Genomic DNA, 19,022 nt, shown 5'->3' on the forward strand with positions numbered 1-19,022 from the left:
CATCACAAACAGCCTTTCAACAAATGATGCTGGAAAAACTAATATTAAAAGTTGAAAGATGAACATTGACCTAAACCTCACACCTTATACAAAAATTAACTCAAAATGGATCATGAAGTTGGGTGCAGTGGCTCACACCTGTAATTCCTGCACGTTGAGAGGTCAAGGTGGGAGGATCTTTTGAGCCCAGAAGTTCGAGACCAGCCAGAGCAACATAGACTCCATTTTTACAGATTTTTTTTTTTTTTTGAAACGGAGTCTCACTCTGTCGCCCAGGCTAGAGTGCAGTGGCGCTATCTTGGCTCACTGCAAGCTCCTCCTCCCGGGTTAATGCCATTCTCCTGCCTCAGCCTCCCGAGCAGCTGGGACTACAGGCACCTGCCACCACACCCGGCTAATTTTTTGTGTTTTTTAGTACAGACGGGGTTTCACTGTGTTAGTCAGGATGGTCTCGATATCCTGACCTCGTGATCTGCCCGCCTCAGCCTCCCAAAGTGCTGGGATTACAGGTGTGAGCCACCAGGCCCAACCGAAAAATTTTTTAAAAAATTAAATGTGCCAAGACTGGGCAACATGGCAAAACCCTGTCTCAACAAAAAATATAAAAATTAGCTGGATGTGGTGGTGCACGCCTATAGTCCCAGCTACTTGGGAGGCTGAGGCAGGAGAATCACTTGAGCCTGGGACATTGAGGCTGCAGTGAGTAATGACTGCACCACTGCTCTCCAGCGTGGGTGACAGAGCAATACCCTGTCACAAAAATAAAAAATAAAAAAACCAAAGAAAAAAATTAGCTAGGTGTGGTGGTGCACACCTATAGTCCTAGCTACCTGGGAGGCTGACATAGGAGGATCACTTGAGCCCTGGAGGTTGAGGCTGCAGTAAGCCTTGATCGTGCCACTATGCTCCAGCCCTGGGTAACAACAGAGCAAGATCTTGTCTCAAGAAAACAAAAAAAAATGGATCATGGATTTAAGTATAAAATATAAAACTATCGAACTTTCGGGAAAAAAACATACGAGAAAATCTTCAGAATATAGGGTTATACAAAGAGTTCTTAGACTTGACCCCAAAAGTACAATCCATAAAAACAAAAGCTGATAAATTTGACGTCATCAAAAGAAAAACTTTTCCTATATGAAAGACCCTGTTAAGAGAATAAAATGACAAGCTATGAGACTGGGAGAAAACATTTGCAAACCACCTATCCAACAAAGGACTAATACCTGGAAGTGCTATGGTTTGGATATGTTTTGGCCCTTCCAAGTCTCAGGTTGAAATCTGATCCCCAGTGTTGGAGGTGGGGCCTGGTAGGAAGTGTTTGAATTACGGGGGCAGATCCCTGATGAACAGCCTGGTGCCATTCTCAGAGGGAATGCATGAGTCCTCACTCTTAGTTCCCATGAGACATGGTTGTTAAAAAGAGCCTGGCCCTTTCTTTTCTCTCTCTTGCTTCCTCTCTGGCCATCTGATTTTGCACACAACAGCTCCCCTTCATCCTCTTCCAAGAGCAGAAGCAGCCTGAGGCATTCGCCCAGTGCAGTTTTTGGTGCCATGCTTTTTGTGCAGCCTGCAGAACCATGACAAATAAACCTCTTTTCTTTATACATTACCCAGCCTCAGATATTCCTTTATAGCAATAAAAATTGACTAAGACAGGAAGATATAGAGAATTCTCAAAATTCAATAGTTTAAAAAAAAAAACAACTTTCCAATTCAAACTGAGCTGAAGGCTAGGTGTGGAGGCTCATGCCTCAGGACTTTGGGAGGCTGAGGTGGGGGGATCACTTGAGGTCAGGAGTTTGACACCAGCCTGGCCAACATGGTAAAACCCTGTTTCTACTAAAAATACAAAAACTAGCTGGGCATGGTCGTGGGCACCTGTAATCCCAGCTACTCAGGAACTGAGGCAGGAGAATCGCTTGAACCCGGGAGGCAGAGGTTGCAGTGAGCTGAGATTGCGCCACTACACTCCAGCCTGGGTGACAGGGCAAGACTCCATCTCAAAAAACAAAAAAAAACAAAAAGAATGAGCTAAAGACATGAACTAACATTTCACTGAAGAGGATATAAACACATGAAAAGATGTTCAATATCATTAGCTATTAGGGAAAGGCACATTAAAGCCACAATGTGATTATCACTACATACCTATCAAAATGGCTAAAATAAAAAAGAGTGACCACATCAAATGACAGTAAAGATGCAGAGAAAGTGCATCACTCATACAGTGCTAGTAGGAATGTAAAATGGTACTGTCACTCTGCAAAGACAGTTTGACAGTTTCTTATAAAACTGTGTTAGGCCATTCTTGCATTGCTGTAAAGAAATACCTGAGGCTAGGTAATTTATAAAGAAAAGAGGTTTAACTGGCTCATAGTTCTGTGGGCTGTACAGGAAGCATGGTGCTGGCATCTGCTCAGCATCTGGTGAGGCCTCAGGAAGCTTATAATCATGGCAGAAGGCAAAGGGGAAGCAGGCATCTCCAATAGCGAGAGAGGGAACAAGAAGAGAGAGTGAGGGGGTGGTGTCACACACTTAACCAGATCTTGTGAGAAGTCACTCACTATCTCAAGGACAGCATCAAAGCATGAGGGATTCACCCCCATGACTCAAACACCTCCCACAGGCCCCACCTCCAACACTGGGGATTACAATTCAATATGAGATTTGGTAGGGACATACATTCAAACTATGTAAAAAACTAAACATGTAGCTACAATCTGACCCAACAACTACACTCTTAGGCATTTATCCCACAGAAATGAAAACTATGTTCACACAAAATCCTGTACGTCAATGTTCATACCAGCCTTATTCGTAACAGCCAAAAAATGAGAGCAACCCAGATGTCCTTTAATGGGTGAATGGTTACACTAACTGTGATATACTCATAGCATTAAATACTTCTCAGTAATAAAAAGGAACTAACTGATACACACAGCAACTTGAATGAATCTCCAGAGAATTATGCTGAAGAAAACAGAATCCCAAAAGGTCACATACTGGATGATTCCATTTATATAACATTTTTATAAGGACAAAATTATAAAAATGTAGACCAGATTAATGTTGGCCAGGGGTTAGTAACAGGGAAGAGGACAGTGGCTGTTAAAGAGAAATAAAAAATCCTGTGGTGATTGAAATGTTCTGTATCTTGATAGTATCAATGTCAATACCTTGGTTCAGATACTGGGTGAAATTGGGTAAAGGGTATAAGGGACCTTTTTGTACTATTTCTTAAAATTGCAAGTGAATTTATAATTAGCTCAAAATCTAAAACTTAATTACAAAAAAAGAGTAATGAACAAAAATAGCATGGGGCCGGGCACAGTGGCTAACGCCTGTAATCCCAACACTTTGGGAGGGAGGCCAAGGCAGGCAGATCACCTGAGGTCAGGAGTTTGAGACCAGCCTGGCCAACATGGCAAAACCCTATTTCTACTAAAAATACAAAATTAGCTGGGTGTGGTGATGCACACCTGTAATCCCAGCTAATTGGGAGGCTGAGGCAGGAGAATCGCTTGAACCTGGGAAGCAGAGGTTGCAGTGAGCTGAGATTACACCACTGCACTCCAGCCTGGGAGACACAGTGAGACTCAAGAAAAAAAAAAAAAGCATGTAAAAATTTATTTGGGGGTCAACTTTATTGACACAAACACTGAGAACATTTCACCAGGAGACTACCTCTTTGCCTCCTTGCTATTTGGCAGAATTTTGTCCAATTCTGCCAAATTACATCTTTTTTTTCTCTCTCTCTCTTTTAAACCTTTTTTCTTGGCTGGGCACGATGGCTCACGCCTGTAATCCCAGCACTTTGGGACGCCAAGGCAGGCAGATTGTTTGATCTCAAGAGTTCAAGACCAGCCTGGGCAACACGGCAAAATCGCATCTGGACAAAAAATAGAAAAGTTAGAGTCAGCGTGGTGGTGTGTGCCTGTAGTCCCAAGTACTTGGTGGGCTGAGGCAGGAGGATTGCTTGAGTCCAAGAGGTCTGGACTGTATGGAGCTATGTTTGTGCCACTGCAATCCAGCCTGGGTGACAAAATGAGACCCTGTCTCCAAACAAACAAACATCTTTTTTCTCTTTGAAAACCTTGTTGAAACATACTTTGACTATCAAACTTCCCACATACTCATAAGTTTTCTATGGTACATACGAGATCTGATGACGGTTGTACACTTGACCCAGGGCAGGCGATGTTGGTTGAAGGGCTGGAACCCACAGCGGTAAACTTGACTCAACATGCTGCGATGTGGTCACTGACCAAAGTATCTGCAGAATACATTTTTTAAAAAGTGAGTAAGGAAAAATACTGGACAATTCATTTTATTTCCCTCTACTTCCCCTTACCCTCGGAGTAAAAATCTGACTCTCCTGCTCCAAACTCCTCTGTATTAGGGAAACTCCCACCTCCTCTATATTATAGAAAAGAGAGAAAAAGTAATTGGCTCCTTTCTAGGCCTCAACCATCTTAGTTTTTATGTAAGCAAATAATAATGCAGGGTTAGGAATATTTTGAGACACAAAAGACACCTGCTCTTTTTGGTATCTTCCAAATTTAAAAAACAATCTTTCAGGTGCAATGCTTATGTGTTAATACTAAATCTTCATATAATTCCTGTAACAGATCCAACATCCTAAAGCAATCATGTCCACCTTTCTGCTAACATCTCCCAACAGAACCAGGAAATGCACCTATTTGAAATGTCAGCTTGATCCTTGCCAGCCAGCCATGAAAAGCAAGAGGAAAGGCCAGAGGCTGCTGCCATGTCTTTCTTCCTGATGCCCACAGGATTACAAAATAACTCTTGTACCCCTGGAAGGCAGTGGCAATGCCTACAACTGGCTAACATCTTAATCCTGTGGAGGAAGAGAATATGGCTACAAATCTCGGTTGAGAACATAAGGCAGTTATGGGCATTTCCTCACCCTGGGTCAAATTTGAGACTTTAGACAAAGAATAGTTTATTTCACAAAAAAGTAGGGAACTTCTTCCTATATGTACAGGGAGAACAAGCCATTCATTATTGTAGCTTTTTTTTTTTTTTTTTAAGATGGAGTCTTGCTCTGTTGCCAGGCTGGAGTACAGTGGAGCGATCTCGGCTCACTGCAACCTCTGTCTCCCGGGTTCAAGCGATTCCCCTGCCTCAGCCTCCTGAGTAGCTGGGACTACAGGCACGCACTACCATGCCTGGCTAATTTTTTGTATTTTAGTAGAGACGGGGTTTCACCATGTTGGCCAGGATGGTCTCGATCTCCTGACCTTGTGATCCACTCACCTCGGCCTCCCAATATTGTAGCTCTTTTTATGCTACAGAGACACTGCTATTTTCACAAGGTAAGAAAAACACTTCACTTTCTTTGTTTGTGGGCCTCCTTTTAACTTTTGTTCCATGGATTGGTGGATATATCCCAGCCCTCTTAAATGTGCCTCAGAAGACTAGCATTTAGCCCCATAGTGAAGAAAAATTAGGAATGGTGTTATTGCTTTACAATTTATACTGCACAAAGGCACCGAAATGGGACAGAGAAGAGAATGGCAGGATACAGCTGTTCTAAAACATATGGCATCTAGTAGGCAACAGAAAGTATTAATTGATCTTTGTTATTTCAATTTTTTCATAACACTGAAGTATGATTTTAGCACGTGATCTAAGTTTGCTGCTTATATAAATTCCTTCAATAATGGCTGCTAAACAATTATTTACTTGTGAATTCTCCAAAATAACTACAGAAGAGCCAAAGGGTAAAACAATCAAATTCCAGTTCCACCTCCCTAAGAAACCTTCCCCAGCAAGGCTAGTCTTCACAGCTGGATATAATTCCATAGGTTAGCTTTTAAATAGCTCATGACTACTGCTTTTCCCATCTGGATTACAAACTTTCCATTGACAATATGGCAAAAACGATGAGGAACAAGGCCTTTGAAATTGGTCAGATTTGGGTTCGAGCTCTGCACTTGCTGTGTGTCTTGTGGAGAGTTACCCAATTTTTCTTTTTTTATTATTATTATTATACTTTAAGTTTTAGGGTACATGTGCACAATGTGCAGGTTAGTTACATATGTAAGAGTTACCCAATTTTTCTAAGCCTCTGTTTCCTCACTTATAAATCAGGGATACTAACACTATGGACCTCATGAAATTATAGTGAGAATTAAAAGAGATAATGCGTGGAAAGTGCTTGGGTACAACAAATGGTCAGTAAATGTCAGTTTTCCTCCTTTTGTCTTTTAGGCACTAATGATGCCTTACAATTATTTTTTCCTTAATTTCCTTCAAGACCCATCACGGGAACAAAGAATTCAACGAATATTCACTATTAGATACAATCACACACATATATTGACTGACTGTTTACCTCTCTATTAACCAAGAGTCATTGAAAGCTCTGAACACTTACGGTCACTGAAATAGAGATTGAAGACTGACGTAGAAACCAAGCCTCCTGACCTCTTCCCTGTACCACCATCTCTGACTGACCTCGGAGGTTACATCTACTCTGTCACTGCAATGGATAGCTCACCCTGCCGGAGTGTATTACGCCCTCGAGAAGCACACAGTTGATCCCAAGGAGCAAAGAGAGTGTGAGTGTGTGTGTGTGTGTGTGTGTATCTAGACTCGTGTCTAGATCCGTGTGACGGTGTCTAGACTCTGTGTGTGTGTTTAGACTCCATATCATCAGTTGAAGAAAGTTTTCACGTTTTGACTCAAGACATTTCTCAAGTATCTCTTTACAGACTAAACAGAAAGCCCTTATCTAACTGATTTGAACAGAGAAGTGAACCTCAGTCCCAGCATGGTTCACCCACAAACACATGCTCGGTATATGGCTCACCACTTAAATACAAAGATCCGATGGGCCTCACCACCTCAGAGGGCAGGGGACAATGATGGGGGAAGGATGAGGTGGGGTATGTAGGTGCGTCCTCCTGTAACAGGAAGACCCCAGCATACAGAGAATGCCATACTGCAAAGGGAGTCTGGCTTTGAGGAGGGGATGACGAACGCCTGGAGCGCCGCGGGGAACTAGGGACCCAGGCCCCTGAGAGTCGGCGTGCGGCCAGCTAAAACCCGCGGCATCCCGGCGCTGCCACCACCGCCACCCACGCCATCCACCAGTGCAGGCTCCATACTCTTGGAAAGAAGGGGCCCGCGGATGCCTGAAGTCTCCACTTGGCCCAGTTCCTCACATGGTGTACCCAGGGGAGGCCGGGGAGGTCAGGGCCCGTAGCCATCCGTAGATCCCGGGGCCGCCGCGCACCGGCATATGGGAGCGCGCCACGGTCTTGCAGCGCGCCCTGGGCGGCCCGATGCAGCCGCCATCCCTCGGCCGAGGCCCACACCTACCCATGGGCCAGATCCCCGGGCCCCGGCACCTGCTCCGGCAGCGTCCCCGCTCCAGCGGCCCGGCGCTCACGCCCCTCGCGCTTGAGCCTGGGCGCGCAACAGCTTCCGCAGAGACGCGGGCACCTAGCCATCCCCGCCGCCCGCCGCTCGCCGCGTACCTTCCTCACCACCGCCGCCTTCGCCGCCTGGCACTACCGCGGGTCCGCACTCCACGCCGGGCTGATTCCGGCGCTCGCTCACTCTCTTTTTTCTTCCGTCCACGTCCCGCACGATGACGTTACGTCAGTGGCGTAAGAGTAAACCTGGGCAGCCGGCCCTACGCTGTTGACGTGGGGCGAGGGCCTGTCCTGGAGCTGCGGCGCGGCAATGGCGTAGGCCCCTTTCGAGAATCAGGCCAGCGCTCCACGTGGCGGGCCAGCCCACCAGGCCCCGGCAGCCTGGAAGAGGCGGGACTCGAGTTCAGGGGGAACGCCCACGTCCCGGGAGGGGACAGGGGCCGGGGACAGGGGCGAAGACAGCTTCGAAACGCCGCCCCACTGGGCCTTCCAGGGAGGTAGAAGAGGTACCTGGCACCCTCAGCTGCTGGTAGATTTCATAAGGTGTGTTTGTCAATGTTAACCATTTATATCCCAGGCACACCTCGGAAATAGGTTGGATCAACTTACATATGTTAGTTACTCCAGGCACATCCTGGGAATAGACTGGATCAGTTTACACACATTTGCAAACTTTGGCTCCTTAAATGGAAGCATTTTGGCACTGCAATCAAATTACTTGCCCCCTAGTCATCTGGAGGTTTCCCCAATGGTCCCATCTCAACTCCCTTTCATCAAAGGCAGTTGTAAGAATATTGCATTTTCAAATAGGATATTCAATCTCTGACAACTAGAACTATTCCAAAGGTGAATGCAGACTCACCTTTAAAGAGAGACCACAAAAACCTGGCATTGTGGTGTGTGCCTGTAGTCCCAGCTACTCGTAGGTGGAGGCAGGAGAACCACCTGAGCCCAGGAGTTCAAATCCAGCCTGGACAACACAGCAAGACCCCACCTCTTAAAAAGAAAAAGAAAAAAAGTGAAAACACAGATTTTTCTCCCTCTTTCCTTGCTGTATTTTGCTCAAAGGACACATTCCTGCATAGGCACGTAGTGCTGGGTGGTGGGAGGGCAGCACTTGATAGGAGGTTGGGCACAGAAAGGCATCATGCCCTTCTGTTGTCCCTGATAACACTACTAAGCCTATTTATTCATTTTCTTGTTTATTAAACACTGGCTACTGCTATGGTCTGAATATGTCCCCCAAAATTCATATGTTGGAAACTTAATTCCCAATGCAAGAATATTGGGAGGTGGGGCCTAATGGGAGGTATTTGGGTCAAGAGTGCTCCACCTTTATGAATAGAGTGACCCTCATGAATAGATTAATGCTGCTATCAAAAGGTTTGTGGAGGTGGGTGTTCTCTTCTGTTCTGCCCTTCCACCATGTGAGGATACAGCAAGAAAGCCCTCACCAGATGCTGGCACCTTGATCTTGGACTTCCTAGCCTCTAGAACTGTGAGAAATAAATTTCTATTATTTAAAAATTATCCAGTCTGTGTTATTGTGTTTTAGTAGCACAAAATGGACTGAGACAGCCAAGCATTCCCTGGGTGTGGAAGAAGACATAGTTGAGTTCACAGCCTTATGGAAGAGAGAGATATATGAGCAAATAATTACAATACCATGTGATAAATACTAAAGAATGGGATGGCCAGACATTCAGGGATGGCTGAAATGGTTTGACTTTGTGTCCCCACCCAAATCTCACCTTGAATTGTAATTCCCATAATCCCCACCTATGGAGGGTGGGACCTGATGGGAGGTGATTGGATCATGGGACTGTTTTCCCCATGCTGTTCTCGTGATAGTGAGTTCTTATGAGATCTGGTGGTTTTATAAGGGACTCTTCCCCCTTCACTGGTTTGCTTTCTCCTGCCTGCCACCATGTAAGACTTGCCTCTTCCCCTTCCACCATGATTGTAAGTTTCCTGAAACCTCCCCAGCCGTGTGGAACTGTGAATCATCTAAATCTCTTTTCTTTATAAATTACCCAGTCTTGGGTATGTCTTTGTAACAGTGTGAAAACAGACTAATACAATGGCTTTAAAAAGAGTTGATATTCAAATTGTGCTTTGAAGCACTAGAAGTAAGGAGTTTACCTAAAAGAGGATAGGAGTACAGGATCATATGAGGAAGAGGGAATAAGGGAATGATATATGCAGAGGTGTGAGACACCCCATGAAAAGAGGCTACTTGCAGTAGGACATGACAGGAGAGGGGTCTGGCTGGTATCCTAAACTTACAAAGGGTTTTTTGTGGTATGCTAAAGATTTTGAATTTTATAATCCTTAAAAACAGAGAAACATGACTTTTTAAGTGCTGGAATGGTATGATCCGATTTTTGTGCCAGAAATCAGTAAAGAGGCCTAGAGCTGGAATGTTGGTTAGCCTATTGCAAAGGCCCAGGTAAGAAATGGTGGCCCAAAAAAGGCTCCAGCAGAGGAATGGGGAACAAAAAGGAGGGAGAGCTGACAGCACTTATTCAAAGTGGGAGAGTGAGAGAAGAGCAGTGCTTGGGAATCTGATGGTGCTGCAATACCATGAATCAGGAAATCTATGAGGTGAGTTCTCATGAGATCTGATGGTTTTATAAGGAACTCTTCCCCCTTCACTGGTTTGCTCTCTCACGCCTGCTGCCATGTAAGACGTGCCTCTTCCCCTTCCACCATGATTGTAAGTTTCCTGAGACCTCCCCAGCCATGTGGAACTGTGAATGGGGAACAACAGTTCTTTTGCGTGAGGAATGAGAATACGAAATGTGTTAAATGTGGAGCATTTTGAATTTGCAGTAGGGTAGAAAAAAACAAAAGAAATTAAATTTCCCTCAAGTAAGTTATATCTGGTACCTCATCTTTTAAGATTCTCATCACGTACTTAGAATGAATTAGATGACTGTGGGTATAGCTAGAGCCAAGGGACAGGGGCCTTCACTTTAGAAGGCCTGTTCTGGTTCTTCTCTTAACTCACAGATTACCTTATGGTAATAGCTTATCTGCCTTCCCTGCTAAAAGATAAGCTCCTGAGAACAGGGAAGTATATTCATGGAACATAAGAAATATTCAATAGATATTCGATAAATAAATAAAATGAACTACTTTTGGTTTAGTTTTCTCAAATTAAGAAATTGGGATAATGACACCATCCTTGTCTATCCCATAGGGTTGTGAAGAGTATAAAAAATGAAAATCCTTTAACATTGTACAGACATTTTCTATTTTATTTATCACTCTTATTTTTATTACTATTTTATTACTAATATTCTATTCCATCAATAAGGAGAAAGTAGTGGGATATGTAACTATGGATTAGGAAAAATTAAATTCCGGACATATGAGCTAGTTTTTCCCTCCATAGAAGTCAAGGAAGTAATTCAGCTATGATATTTTTCCTGTGTATGATAAAAAGACTGATTCTTTTTTTGACTGGAGGGGTTTAACTTTTGTCTCAGCAATTAGAAATAAGGCTGGACATGACCAGACAGTCACATAGGAAGTGGGACATTTAGTATTGGTCTATAAGAATGCAGGATTGAGAAGTGCTTCTTTAGATGCCATCTAAATTGTTTTAGGCTTAACTTACCTTCATCTCAAGTTATTTAATTGTAAAAACAGAAACTCATTCAAACAAGACAATTTACTAGAAGCAGTAACTTATAGTCTCCAAAGGCAGGAGGTAAAATTGGGTCTCACAAGGGGCAGGGACAAGAAAACTGGAAAGTAAGTAATCAAGATGGTTCTCTATCTCTAAGTCTCTTTCTGACACTTTTCTTTGCCCATCTGTTTCCTTTTCTCCACTTTTCCTTTAAGATATAGTCTCCATTAGTGAACATTTGGTGGAAAATGGCTTCCCTAGCTCTAAAAAATCTTTCCAGTTAGTACCCACTCGTGACTCATTTCAAATCTTGGTCTAAATTCCAAGTTCCTGGGAGAGAAAATTGTACTGGCCTAGACTGGTTCAGGACTCCATTCTTGGTCCAGTCATGCATGTAATGGAAAGACGGAGGCTGTCCCCTCCCCTCCTTAAGCAAAGTTCTGAGCAGTTGGAATTCTCAGAGAAATAGTGGACATATTCAGGAGTTGGCAATGATGGGACCCTTAAATGAAACCAGTTTCAGCCACACTATGCAACATCACATAGTTTCACAAACCAAGCTGCACATCAGAAGCACCTAGAAAACTTTACAAAATACAGATCTTGGAGTCCCCACTTCCTAGATCTGCCTCTTCCACCAGTGATTCAGAATCTCTAGGAGTAGGGCCCAGGAATCAGTATTTTTATAAAGCACCCTAAAAGATTACTTTGTGACTAACCTTTGGGAACCACTGCTTTAAAAGACCCAGAATACTGAACAAACAAATACAATGATAAAAAAGGGAAGTTACTCATAGAGTATTACATACAATACACAAGAAGTTGAGTTTTTTGTTTGTTTGTTTGTTTGTTTGTTTTTGAAACAGGGTCTCACTCTGTTACCCAGGCTGGAGTGCAGTGGCATGATCATGGTTCACTGCAGCCTCAACCTCCTGGGCTCAAGCGATCTTCCTACTTCCATCTCACAAATAGCTGGGACTGCAAATGTTCTGGTGATGGTTGTGTAACTCTGTGAATACATTTAAAACCACTGAATTGTACACTTTAAGAGGATGAATTTTATGGTATGTGAATTATACTTGACATATAATTTGTCTAAAGGCACAGAATGGTCTCAAAGCACTTCGGAATGAGGCTAAGGATCTGAATCAGGGAGTAAGAGAGACCGGATTCTGAAAGGGGCAGGTAGTCTGTCAGCAGTGGACTGGATGTCTGCTGCCCCATAGATGAGGATGAGTTGTCACATATTTTTTCCTTTAAGAAGCCCAAACTTAAATATTCCATTAGCTTTGTGGTCAGTTTTACTACAGGTCTCCTCGGAGGCAGGGTTACTGAATTAAATGTCTATGAAATGGACTATGGTGGGATCTGTGCTATCAGCTTCCCAGCTACCGACTTCCCCTTGTACAGAAGCACCTCCTCTAATTTAATAACAACTGCTCAAAACTTTGCCTTTTCTTTCGGGGAAACTGGTTACTTTCCAAGTGTTTTGGAAAAGGGCAAAATGATAAACCAGTCAGAGATGACTTTACAAATGAGCATTTTCTTCTCATGAAGCAGGATTATAACTAAGTATATGCTGTGTTAAAAGGCAATTTTAATTTCAGAGCATTAATATGCTGTGAAGAAAACCAAACTATCTCCCAATTCTGTCTGACTTTCAAGTCCCCACAAAAGGAGCTGCCATCCTGCTTATCTTGGCTGTTTGGCCCATTCAGTGTTTCTACTACAGTCACTTCAGGCCCTGAACCCTCCTGCCCATGAAAAACCCTGGGCCTTCATGAGGGTTGTTCTAGGCTCCTGGGATCACCTCCCTCCCACTCACTCTCCCAATCCTCTACATCCTGCCATGTTAGTTCCAAACTTGCCCCTCACTAGTCTAGGCCACACTGATTGTTTGCTTTTCTGAACAAATGTAGTCTCCTGTGTTACGTCAATCTTCCCCCACTGAGTTGTTGGGTCACTGAGGAGCTGCACTTTACAATTCCACATTTCAGAGTTTCACTGAAGTTGTTCTAGTACATTCTATTCTTTAGATTCAATTCTTTGTAAAATGGATTTAAAGTTTAAAACAAGTACATTTGATATCGTCCACCAAAAATTTGCCTTAATTACAAGGCTAGCATAATTCTGCTCCAGGCCTAAACCTTTTAATGTTTTCTATCATAGTTCCCAACCAATTCCTACCCGCCCAAGAATAATAGGAAATTACCTTGTTTTCTCTGCAAGCCAGAATCTCTGAATTGGCAGGGCAGGCAAGGCCCTTTGTAAGCTGCCACTGCCTGGTGCTAAAAAAAAATAATTTTATGCTGAACTCACTAATATCAGTCACAATACTGGGGTCTTCAGAGTATATCTCCAAGGAAAAGAATCCAAGTCCCCTGATTTAAATGCTATGGTGTATTTATGAAAGTTTCATCCCTCCCTGCATACCCCCCACCCTTTTTTTGAGACAGTCTTGCTCTGTTGCCCAGGCTGGAGTACAGTGGCATGATCACGGCTTCCTGCAGCCTTGACTCCCTGGGCTCAAGTGATCCTCCCACCTCAGCTTCCTGAGTAGCTGGGACCACAAGTGTGTGCCACCATGCCTGGCTAAGCTTTTCTTTTTTTTAGACGGAGTTTCGCTCTTGTTGCCCAAGCTGAAGTGCAATGGTGCAGTCTCGGCTCACTGCAACCTCTGCCTCCCTGGTTCAAGCGATTCTCCTGCCTCAGCTTCCTGAGTAGCTGGGATTACAGGCACCCACCACCATACCTGGCTAATTTTTGTATTTTTATTAGAGATGGGGTTTCACCATGTTGGCCAGGCTGGTGTTGAACTCCTGACCTCATGCTCCATCCACCTTGACCTCCCAAAGTGCTGGGATTACAGGTGTGAGCCACTGTGCCCGGCCAGCTTTTCATTTTTTGTAGAGATGGAGTCTTGCTACATTGCTCAGGCTGGTCTCGAACTCCTGACTTCAAGCAATCCTCTTGCCTCAGCCTCCCAAAGTGCTGGGATTACAGGAATGAGCCACTCTACCCGGACTTTTTTTCCCCAAACCTCACACACATAGAAGCATAATCAGGAGGCAGACCACAGGTCAGCTGCCTTCTACCATGCTGCTGGAATTAGTACAACAAAGCTCTCAACCAGTTTTATTTTTCCTCACAATGAACGGAAGAAAAAGGCAGAAATAAATGGTAGGGTCATTTGCTAGTAGAAAAGAAAGATGGGATTCCCCATTTACTTTGGAAACTGAGGAAAAAGAACTGCTTTCCCCACTCGTGTCTGGGCAAAGGGTGTGCCCAGATGTTGGCAAAGGAACCAGACAAAATCAACAGCCAGCAGTTTTCTGTTCCAAACAGTTAGCTCCTCTACAGTCCAGAGGGAAGCTATTCCTGAGTTCACTCAAGGTGACAGCAGAAGTGTTTCTCTCTTTCTGCTTGGCCCAACTGTGCCTGAGGGCTGATGGATCCAGACCCTGTAAACATTCAGCTAGGTGTAACATAACCAGAAAGGCTGAAGGAAGGCTCTTGGCCTTCCCAGCTTGAGAAGTAGGGGCCTCATGTGTATCTGGTGGCCTGCAGAGCCCAAAGCAGAGACCTATGATGAATAAAATATTTTTATTGCTTTTCTAAAATAACTCCTTTCATATACAAGGATTCCTTCAGTTAGGTCCTCTATTATCCTAAATGCTCTCTGGTCATGAGCAGGTGAGGATCTATTTAGCCAAGATAAGTGGCTGCCTCAGAGTTTCCCATAGGGAAAACTGAAATCTGATTATTTTCTTTTCTTCACGTAGTCTCTAGGTTGAGAACTCCAAGTAGTAAGAGGCACAGGAAAAGGATGGGAGAGACTGAGCATTTTTGAGAGAATACTCCTCTGCTGAATGCCACTTTGAAGGGAAAGAAGTCAAATGGCAATTTCCAGTCCATTTTGGGTTGGCCCCTTGGAGGCTCTGGCTTCTGGGTAATGTCCACAAAGTTCACAAGAGTTGTCAAAGATACTTCTGTAACTTGCTGAGAATCCTACGGGAAGAAAGTCAATGACAGGTCAGCGCTTGGTACCCATTCATATAGCACTCTAACTTGGCTGTTATTATTACTTTCCCTGAAGAGAGAAATGAATTATTCTAAGCAAGATATACCTTTATCTCATATTGGTCCTATGTAGTTCTCTTTCAGTGAGACACAAGGAAATGAATATCTTAGCAATAGTCAATGATAGCAGAACTGAACAGTTACACCTACCTAAACCCTGACTCTAGCTTCCCCTAGCTGGGGAGCTGCCTGATATCAGAGAGGCCACATGGCAAAACTGCTGCTCTTAGGTGCTTAGCAGCTCTACTCTATCAGAAGGCTCCAGGCTCTGAAACAGTACATATGTACAAGTAGAAGTAGTAGTAGCAATTCTATTCCTTCTCCAATGGCAGAAAGAAAGGTCACTCACAGACTCTCAGGGTTGGAAGGATCCTTCCACCACCCACCAATTCATGCCAAATAAAACAGATGTTCCTAGAAGAAGGGATCTTGTCAGACTGACTCAAGTATCTGACCTAACAGATGTAGCTTTGGTAGATATGGCTGCAGCCTGATGATGTCTGGAATCATGTTTATCTAAAATGAATTCCCTTTGTTTTGACTCAGCTCAACAAGCAAACTTTTGATTATAATTTTTGGACAGTAAATAATTATTTTGTTAAACTTGAAGATTTTCTTCTTTCACCCTCCTTCACTCTGATGAACATATTATGCATTTGCTGTGGTCTTTGGCAACAGTAAGTACCAAGCTCTGGGAACATAATTTTGCCTGGAATAACTCTCCTAGGGACTGTCACTTGATTGTTTGTTTTTAGAGACAGGGTCTTGCTCTGTCACCCAGACTGGAGTGGAGTGGTGCAATCATCACTCACTGCAGCCTTGACCTCCTGGGCTCAAGTGATCCTCCTGCCTCAGCCTCCTGAGTAGCTAAGACTATACGAGTGCACAACCACACCTGGCTAAATTTTGTGTGTGTGTGTGTGTGAGATGGAGTCTCACTCTGTCACCCAGGCTGAAGTGCAGTGACACAATCTTGGCTCACTGCAACCTCTGCCTCCCGGGTTCAAGTGATTCTCATGCCTCAGCCTCCCGAGTAGCTGGGATTACAGGCACCCATCACCATGCCTAGCTAATTTTTTTGTATTTTTAGTAGAGACGGGGTTTCACCATGTTGGCTGGGCTGGTCTCGAACTCCTGACCTCAAGTGATCCGCCCAGTTCGGCCTCCCAAAGTGCTGGGATTACAGGTGTGAGCCACTGCGCCCGGCCTGGCTAATTTTTATTATTATTTTTTTTGTAGAGGCAGTTGTTAGTGTTGTCTATAAGTTGATTTAATAAATGTGCTATTCTAACTCATTTCAGAGCCTTTAGGAGGGTATATTTGAAACTGCCCTCTCTGATGCATAATATGTGCATCAGAATGAAGGAGGGTGAATGAAGAAAATCTTCAAGTTTAACAAAATAGCTGTTTATAGTCCTAGGAAAATTTCCATGTTAATCTTGCTATGTTGCCCAGGCTGATCTCAAACACCTGGCCTCAAGTGAGCCTCCTGCCTCAGCTTCCCAAAGTTTGTTTTTAAATGGGTATTGACTCAGTCCTGTGCTAATCTTGCATTCAAATTAATTCTTTAGTTTTTTTTTTTTTTTTTTGAGATGGAGTCTTGCTCTGTCGCCCAGGCTGGAGTGCAGTGGCGCGATCTCGGCTCGCTGCAAGCTCTGCCTCCCAGGTTCACGCCATTCTCCTGCCTCAGCCTCCCGAGTAACTGGGACTACATGTGCCCGCCATCACACCTGGCTAATTTTTTGTATTTTTGGTAGAGACAGGATTTCACAGTGTCAGCCAGGATGGTCTCGATCTCCTGACCTAGTGATCCGCCCGCCTCGGCCTCCCAAAGTGCTGGGATTACAGGTGTGAGCCACCACGCCCAGCCTTTTTTTTTTTTTTTTTTTTTTAACATAGTGAGGCTCATGAGGGACTTGGCATAGGATAAATATAACTTCTGAGGCACTGAAAGAACCACATACATTACAAGGATGGCCAGCCCGGGCTGAAGCTGCCGAGGGATTCCTAACTCCAGCCAGGCATCGAAGACTGGCTGAGACTAATCAGAGAAAGAAAATGGATAAGAACGTATTACCTATGAATAAATAATAAACTTTCTTTTGACTTAAACTTACAAAAGGATTTACTATTAGGACTTTAGTTTTCCTTCAGGAATTTTATAATGGGGAGAGGACATATATTCAATTTTTGGAGCAAATCTTTATAGCTGACATTATTGAAGCATGTTAATATTGTTATGTAAACTCACTGCAAAATGCCTGGTGACCTATACTGGCTGAAATGGTGAGAAATACTTTGGGATGGGAAACGGAATAGGGAATGATTTTTCAGCTATGGGTCAGTGTCGTCTAGAAGTTGATTGAATCAATGTGTTATTCTAAGTTATTTCAGAGCTTTTAGGAGGGGGGCAGATTTGAAACTGCCCACTAGCAGTCCCAGGAGAATTCCCAAAGGAGCTGTGGTTGGAATTGGGATAGTGGTCTCATGATGGAAGAGTGTGGTATTGAACACTGCTATACACCCAAATCATATCCACCTAGCATTAATTAGTAATAAAACTGATATTTGATTATCTTTATCTGACTCCTTTTAATTGGTTTCAAACTTAGGCAGGGAAAAAGAGTATCATTAGCCTCCTCAAACTCCCAAATCAGGGAATTTCTGTATCCTTGAGGTCATCCCATACCCAGAATTGAACTCTAATATAACTATTAACCCAAGAAGGCAAACTTTAGGCCAATGTCTGCTCAAGTATATATATTAATATCTTTCTAGTGGTGTTTCAGTGGCTGAGAAACCCCATATGACAAAAATTGTTCGAACTGAGTTGTTCTTTCAGAGTCACCCAGAATATGTGCTCATTAAGAGCTACTACTAGATTTGAAGACAGCAGCATAAAGATATGTCTTCTCCCTCTATATCTTAAAACCACTCCAATCCAACAAGAAACAGATACAAAAACTCCATGTTCACTGGAATGGGGAGACATCATAATATGCAAAAACAGAAAGCAGATGGCAGCAAGGTTTAACAGAGAGAAAGAAGGCCAAACCTGAAAGTTTTCAGAGACTAGACACAAGCAGATTTTCTCTGTGGAACTCTAAAGACTCAGTGACAGGAGGTAACAGAGGAAGGGATGAGGGGCAGATGGAAAATCATTACTGAATGATATCCCTTCAATGCAATCAGGCAACTATTCCTTCTCCCCCTCAACAAGAGACTAAACCACTTAAGCCAGAGAAATTCTGGACTCAGGGACATTGGGCATAAAGAAGGACAGAGTGAAGCATGTAACGAAAAATGGGGAATTATCCCTTCTCTAATTTAGCTCTAAAATGCTTACTTCATTTTAGATGAAGATGGTTTTACACCCATACCCTTCAGTCAGGAGACTAGAGAGTTTTCTCTGGAAAAAATTAACAGTTCCAGCAAAGACACAAAGATACTAACTGCTCCACAGTGAAGGCCACAAGTCAGTCAGTGTCACCCACAATCACAGAGCTTTCAGTCAGCTTAACAGCTTACTCTTATTTTGGATTGAGAGTTGAAGATTGACAAACATGCGGAAAGTTTCTCACAATAAAGAGAAAAACTGTACCAAATGAACAGAATAAACAACTCTGAGGAAACACAGACAATGAAAGATGAAGATGCAAAGTTGTTAGTATCTTCAGAGATACATGAAAAAAGATATTATGAAAAGAAACAGAATAAGACAGACCTTAGGTATTAAAAATCTGATGGCCAAAATAAAAAATTCAGTAAAAAAGTTAAAAGATAAAGTTGAGAATCTTTTTTAGGAAGAACAAAAAGATAAGGAGATAGACAACGAGAGAAAAGAAAAAGAAATAGAGATTCAATCTAGCGACACCCTAACAGATTAATAGGAGTGCCAA

General features: G+C 43.4%; 2 protein-coding genes across 4 annotated transcripts in view; both read right to left on the reverse strand.

The window, feature by feature from the left end:
• The window catches only part of ALDH18A1 (aldehyde dehydrogenase 18 family member A1), a 51,034-nt gene extending 43,211 nt beyond the window's left edge, over nt 1–7,823 (reverse strand). Inside the window, exons 1-2 of one of the 2 annotated variants that reach the window (XM_019035200.4) lie at nt 7,512–7,823; nt 4,161–4,276 (exon numbers count right to left, since the gene is read on the reverse strand). In XM_019035200.4, coding sequence (XP_018890745.3) covers nt 4,161–4,248 — 88 coding nt within the window. In that variant the 5' untranslated portion in view covers nt 4,249–4,276; nt 7,512–7,823. The remainder of the gene's footprint in view (nt 1–4,160; nt 4,277–7,511) is intronic. The other variant, XM_004049839.5, reaches the window with a different exon arrangement.
• Nucleotides 7,824–14,631: 6,808 nt separating this feature from the next.
• The window catches only part of TCTN3 (tectonic family member 3), a 29,521-nt gene continuing 25,130 nt past the window's right edge, over nt 14,632–19,022 (reverse strand). For both annotated transcript variants that reach the window (XM_019035346.4, XM_019035345.4), the window contains exon 14: nt 14,632–15,051. In XM_019035346.4, coding sequence (XP_018890891.3) covers nt 14,818–15,051 — 234 coding nt within the window. In that variant the 3' untranslated portion in view covers nt 14,632–14,817. The remainder of the gene's footprint in view (nt 15,052–19,022) is intronic.

This window comes from Gorilla gorilla, chromosome 8 (assembly GCF_029281585.2).
Source record: "Gorilla gorilla gorilla isolate KB3781 chromosome 8, NHGRI_mGorGor1-v2.1_pri, whole genome shotgun sequence".
NCBI lineage: Eukaryota > Metazoa > Chordata > Mammalia > Primates > Hominidae > Gorilla > Gorilla gorilla.